Here is a 5,827-nt window from a genome sequence, read left to right on the forward strand (position 1 = left end):
CAGTGACTTCTTTGGGCTTCGAAAAAGAACCAGAAATATTTCGTTCAGGAAGAGCCACTCCACGCCCAGTCCAGTGTGCGGGTTCAGTTCGAGGGCGAGGAGATGTTTCCCTAGTGATACCACCTTCCCGTTCCAGATCCCCCACGACCCTTTCGCGAGGAGAAAACCGACAGTCCTCACAAAGGGGAGGAGGCTAGGGAGCGGCTATTTAAAAGACGAACACAAACGCAGGTGGCAAGGGAGCGAAGGGGAGGGCAGGAGAGAGGATTTAAAAACAGAATCCAGAGAAAGGCAAAAAAAAAAAAAGCTCTAAAGCCAATGGGCAAATGAAGGTCCATACAAAGGAGGAGAGTGGCTTGTTATTTGCAGACTAGTGACTGTCTGAAGGAGTTCTGGTTCCCCCTCATCTAATCTCCTCCCTTTGCGGCTTGTTAACGTTTGGCGCAGGGTCTCTGATCAGAGCATGTTATTATGCATTCGACATTTAAAAATAAAACCTCTTACACATACATTATTTGCTAATTTCGTCGGTGTGTGCACATTTCAGGAACTGATAATAGGGTACTGCTAGTTAAAGGGCGAATATCAACAGCCTCCACCCTGGACCCGACTTTCTTGCCAATTTCCCACCTCCTGTGAAACAAACCTGCAAACAAGAAAATAATGAGAAAGAAAATTGGGATGGGAAAGTGGGGTGAGAGGGAAGATTGCTGAAATGGAGATTAGACAGGTCAAATAGGCTACCGAATATTACTGATACACGGAAATAATGCAATCAAACCACTGCAGTCATGTACAGTTGTGGCAGGATCTTTATGGAGGTAAAGCGTTTTTTTGTTTGTTTTTCCCCTTTTAAGAAATACTGAATAATAGTGTTGCGTTGCAATCCTGGACCTGTTTCCCTTGGATTGGAAAGTCTGGCAAAGCCACATCTTTGCCCGGGGAGCACACCCGGCATTTTGTCAGAAACAGCAAATCTCCCTTTCAAGTATTTCAGCTTTTCCTTCGCAGTCAGGTAGAGCACGGTGCATTAGGTTTGTGTTTGCCCTAAATTCTGCACTGGAGGAGAAAACAAATCTACTGAAAGCAGAGGTAGAGGCATGGGGGGATGAGGGGTGGGATGGGGGGGATGAGGGGTTCTCTCTCCTCTCCAAACCCCACACCTCTTCTCTATGACTTGTGCTAGAGAGAAGCTTTTCAGTCTGTGCCATCACCAAGCGGAAGCCTCAACTCCTGCCGGCACATCGATGGAGTTTTCCTGCCCTTCTCTCATGGCAGGGAGTCCTCCGAAGGCTTGACCTACTGTGTTTCAGTCCTTTTTTTTTCTCCTTTTTCCATAGGTGCCCACTTGTGGTCGGAAGGGAATTAAATAAACATGGAAGGGAGAGGAGTGGGGCGGGGGCTAGAGGGAGGGAGAGTTCTGGCACGACCTGAGGCTGGGAGGGAGGGGGAAGGTGGAGAGAGGGGGAGGAGGGAAGGAGGAGGGAGGCGTTTATCTTGTAAGAGGGACTTCTTCCCGCTGATCCAGGGAGACTGAAGATCCTTTGCTCAGTACCGAGGGCGTAAAAGTGAGGAAAGAGTCCGTCCTGGTGGTGGAGGCACAGGTAAAGTCTGAACCGGAAGGCCTCTGTGCGGCCAGCCCGTTGGTTGGGCCCGTGTGGCAAGCCAAGCAGGAGCAGGCGCTGGTTCCTGATGTGCCCCCCAGGCCGTGGCCCGGACCCGGGTACAGAGAGGGATGGCGGAAGGCGCACAGCAGTTCGGGCCGAGGGTAGGGATGGGACAACACCCGAAAGGTATCCAGGGGCCTCAGAGGGGTGCTGAACGGGGTGGCGGCCGAGGCCGAGGTGGCCCCGAGGCCCATGTGGGAGTAGTAAGGAAGGGGCAGGTGGGACGGAAAAGGGTAGGGCAGGTTGCCCGTGGCCGCCGCGTGACTCATCATGTAGGTGTAGAAAGCGGGGTCGGCTGGGTGAGGCCAGGTCATGGCCAGCCGCTGCCTCTTGTCCTTCATCCGCCGGTTCTGGAACCAGACCTGGAAGACACGTGGCACAGAGGAGGCTTTGAACGACAGCGGGAGCCACGTCTCCCTCTCCCCCAACCACCGACCCTCCCGATCCGGCTCCAGCCGACGTTGGTGGCCCAGGAGCCCGTGCCCCGAGACCCGGGTGGGTGATCCTGGTCGGGGTGGGGAGAGTGTGTGAGCTCACCTGGGCTCTCTTCCAGGACCAGAGTGAGCTCACACCCCCTCCCCACCTGAAGCTCCTCCAGCTCGAGCCAACAAAGTTGGGGGTTCAGCTCTAAGCCTGGATGCCCCCCCAGTAAAGTGGTGGGGTTAGATTGAGGCTTGATTTTCACTCTCCATCATCTCCATCTCCATCCTTTCCGCACAGATTGAACCATAGTCCTGCAGAGGCCTGGAATTTTGCTCCGCATCCCGGGAAGACAGAGGAAGTGGAGTGAGGGAGGTTTGGGCATCGGGGGAGGTATTTTCAAAGGACATTTCTCACAGATAACATCGGTACCTGCTGTCTGAAGGAGCAGGGCTAGCGGCCATGGTGCTTTCACTATTCCCCAAGCCACAACGTCCTGGATGGAATGGGTGGTCCTGCCTTTCCCAGCCTCGTCCCCCCTCCCCCCGACCCCTTTCCCCTCTCTCCCCCTCGACTTGCTTGACCTTGGGGCCGGGCCAGGCCCGGGCGGGGAAAACAGTAAAGGAGAGCGCCGGGTGAAGAAGCTCGGCCTCTCACTTTCATAGCGGGCTCACCGAAAACTGGCTCCCGCAGGGCCTACCTTGATAGTGGTCTCTGGCAGGTTCAAGGCGGCCGCCAGCTCGCATCTCCTGGGCCTCGACACGTAGTTTTCCCGGTAGAACTCCTTCTCCAGCCGGGCGATCTGCTCCCGGGTGAAGGCGGTGCGATAGCGGCGCATCTGATCGCTGGCGCTGCAGGCCAACGAGCCCTGGGAACCACCTCCCCCGCCGCCGCCGCCGCCGCCACCACCGCCGCCGCCTCCGCTGCCCTTGGGGGGCTCCCCCCCGCTGCTGGGACTGACCGCCAGCGCCTCCGAGCACGGCCCTGTGCAGGGAGTCGAAAGCAGACACACACTGCATGACCCTGGGGAGGGCGGAGAGGGCAGTTGATCGCCCCAGGGTGCCCCCCCTCCAACCAGCGCCGTCACCCCGGACCTCCCCCGCCATTGTGGCCCCGGTGACTGTTGTTCTGGGTGGGAGGGAGGAAAGGGGGAGCAGAGAGAAACGACAACCCTGGGAAAGAGGATCGGGGGTGTCATTCTTTCGAGAGGTGAGCTCCGGAGGAAGCTCCGCCCTGTCCTGTCTCTGCGGGACACGCTGAGTTACAAGGCCGGGTGTGTGCGTTTGTGTGAGCGTGTGAGTCTGTGTCCTGGGAACTCACCACTTAGGTACTCACAACTCCCCTTCCCCCCAGCCCCTTCACCCCCGCCGGCTCGGTATGTATCTTCTGATTATACTCCTTTACTTCCTCCTACCTGTAATTGACTTTAGTGTCCGTCCCCCCGGATAGATGGTTATCTCCTCCAGGGCAAGGATCCTGTCGACTAATTCTCTTGTACTCCCCCGTGCGCTTAGGACAGCGGTCTGCACAGAGCAGGCGCTCACCAAATCAAATATTGATTGAGAGCTGATCGATTGGTGGACGAATGGTCCAAGTAGGTTCTAGATGTGTGTGAGTGTTCTAGGCTTGCAAATCTGACAGCTGTGTGTGAGCGTGCAACTGCGCTGCCTGGTTTTGTGTATCTTAATCGTGGGTTTCTGTGATGTTTCATATCTCCCCCACCCTAACTCTCTCCAGAGGGTTGAATCTCTCCCTAGCAGTCTCCTTCTTCCTCTGTCCCCCTTCTCTCTCTCTTTCTCCCCTCTGCCCCACACCACCACCAGGTAATTGCAAAGCAAAAGCTGCGGGCGGGAGACCCGCAGATCCATCTTTCCTCCCGCAGCAGGCCCGGGGCTTTGGAATCATGGCAGGGAGGGAAACCCCCTCCCCCGGCCTTCAGGTGATAAGCCCCTGGGACTGGGCCGTCACGAACTCCCGCGGACACCGCACTAGCTGAGTGCCTGGTGACCGCTCTCTCAACTTTCGGCTGGGTAGAAAAGAAAAAAGAAGTGTGTGTGTGTGTGTGTGTGCATTGGGGGGGAGGGGGTTCCCCTCCTCCCTTTTGGGGGTGGGGAAGTGGGAGTGGGAGGGCTATGAGGAGGGGTAGGATGTAAGGCCTGAGCTGGCGGGGGGAAGGGCTGGAAGCTGCCTTGGCTTTTCAAATGCACCCGGGTCTCATTGTGTCCGAGACCAAAGGCCATTCTCTCATTGGGACCATTTCCGAGCTGGCGCCACCGAGACCTGGAAGTGACAAGGTAATTCGGACCTCTAACCAACGTGCAAACAGGACCCACGGCTGCACCTTGGGCAGCCCGGAGTCGGCGGCGATTTTACGGTTCTTTATGGGCGGCTTCCGCGCTCATCCAGCCACATTGCACCCCGCAAGCCACAAACAACTCGCCGCTCGGCAGCTTCCCCAAATCGTTTGATCTTGCACACTCGGGCCAGGAAAGGTGTCTGTCTCCCGGCCTCAGTGGAAAAATTACACACAAGCCTGGGGTGGTGGGGGACAAGAGGGGATGGGGAGGGACCTCTGGCGGGGAGACCCAGGACCCTCAAAGGGGAAATAACCAAGGAGGGTGGAGGGACAATCGGCCCGGAGCAGGGGGGAACGGCCAAGAAAGAGGGGATGAGAGCAGGGTCCCCTCGCAAGCAGGAGGCCCGGCCCTCTCCAAGGCGCATGGATGCCCCATCCCAGCTCGGAGCCCAGCTTCGTCCTTGCCCTGGAACGGAGCAGAGAGTCCCGAGGGGGGTCGTGTGGAGAGGAGGGATGGTCCGGGGGTGCCGGGGGAGGAGGAAAGCGAGATGGGGGTGGGAAGGGGGGGGAAGCGGCGGGTACCTTTGCTGTGCTGATACTCGGTGTTCCCCGTGGCGCAGTCCGGGGTGCAGCTCACCTCGATTTCTTCATAGAAATCCGACTCGGTGTCCGAGCTGCTCTGCTGTCCTTTGCTGGAGACGGCTTCGGGGGGCGGCTGCGGGCCGGCGCCGAGCACGGCCGGCCCCGCTGAGCGACACTCGGGGACCGTCCCTGTCCGCCCGGCCGCCACCGCCGCCGCCGCCTCTTCCTCCTCCTCCTCCTCCTCCTCCTCCTCCTCCTGGCCTCCTCCGCCTCGTTCCCGAGTCGCCAAGGGGCCAGACCGGGGGCTCAGGCAACTCCGGTGGATCATCTTCTCCTGCGGCTCAGGAGCCGGGCTCCCCACTGCTTCTGACAAATTAGATACCCTCTTGCCAACTAGACTGCCAAGTTGACCTCCTTCCAGAAACATCACCATATCCTTTCTGTTCTCCATCCCCGATCTCTTTTCAGAAAGGGGGAAGAAAAAAAAACGCCCAAAGCAAAACCACAGCCCTCCGAATTCCCAATCTCCAGAAACCCAGCAGACTTTTTGCCTCCGGTGCCGAGAAGGAGAGAGCGAGAGCGAGCTAGAGAGGGGGAGAGGGGGAGAGAGAGGAAGAGAGCGAGGAGGAGCGGGGAGATAGGTCACCTTGTGATGCGATCGCTTCGCTGTGCGGTACTGGCTCTGGGAGGGATCACCATTGCCCTCTTCTTTCTAAGCTGTCATCCTTAATGGTGCAATCGTCATTACAGTACCACTGGTGACGCCACTCATTGATTGCAAGTGGATAAATAGAAACGTCTGCCACGGCCAAGATGAAAGGAGAGTCGGAGCTAATGGCTCAGTGGTGATGCACCAGGTGTG

General features: G+C 57.8%; 1 protein-coding gene across 1 annotated transcript; it reads right to left on the minus strand.

Annotated features, from left to right (window-relative positions):
- Positions 1–1,492: 1,492 nt before the first annotated feature.
- EVX1 (even-skipped homeobox 1) lies at positions 1,493–5,416 on the minus strand. Its single transcript, XM_029070171.1, has 3 exons — positions 4,966–5,416; positions 2,788–3,071; positions 1,493–2,029 (listed from the first exon to the last, which is right to left on the minus strand). Exons 1-3 carry the CDS (start codon positions 5,414–5,416, stop codon positions 1,493–1,495), a joined length of 1,272 nt encoding a protein of 423 aa, XP_028926004.1.
- Positions 5,417–5,827: the final 411 nt, after the last annotated feature.

This window comes from Ornithorhynchus anatinus, chromosome 8 (genome assembly GCF_004115215.2).
Source record: "Ornithorhynchus anatinus isolate Pmale09 chromosome 8, mOrnAna1.pri.v4, whole genome shotgun sequence".
In the NCBI taxonomy this organism is placed as follows: domain Eukaryota; kingdom Metazoa; phylum Chordata; class Mammalia; order Monotremata; family Ornithorhynchidae; genus Ornithorhynchus; species Ornithorhynchus anatinus.

Bases quoted from the DNA above. Each gene is read 5' to 3' on its own strand.
- EVX1 (XM_029070171.1), bottom strand. From the start codon at position 5,416: ATGGAGAACAGAAAGGATATGGTGATGTTTCTGGAAGGAGGTCAACTT. The intron at 3,072-4,965 runs GTACCCGCCGCT...CTCCCTGCACAG, and splicing joins CGAGTATCAGCACAGCAAAG to GGCCGTGCTCGGAGGCGCTG. The intron at 2,030-2,787 runs GTAGGCCCTGCG...CGTGTCTTCCAG, and splicing joins TGCCAGAGACCACTATCAAG to GTCTGGTTCCAGAACCGGCG.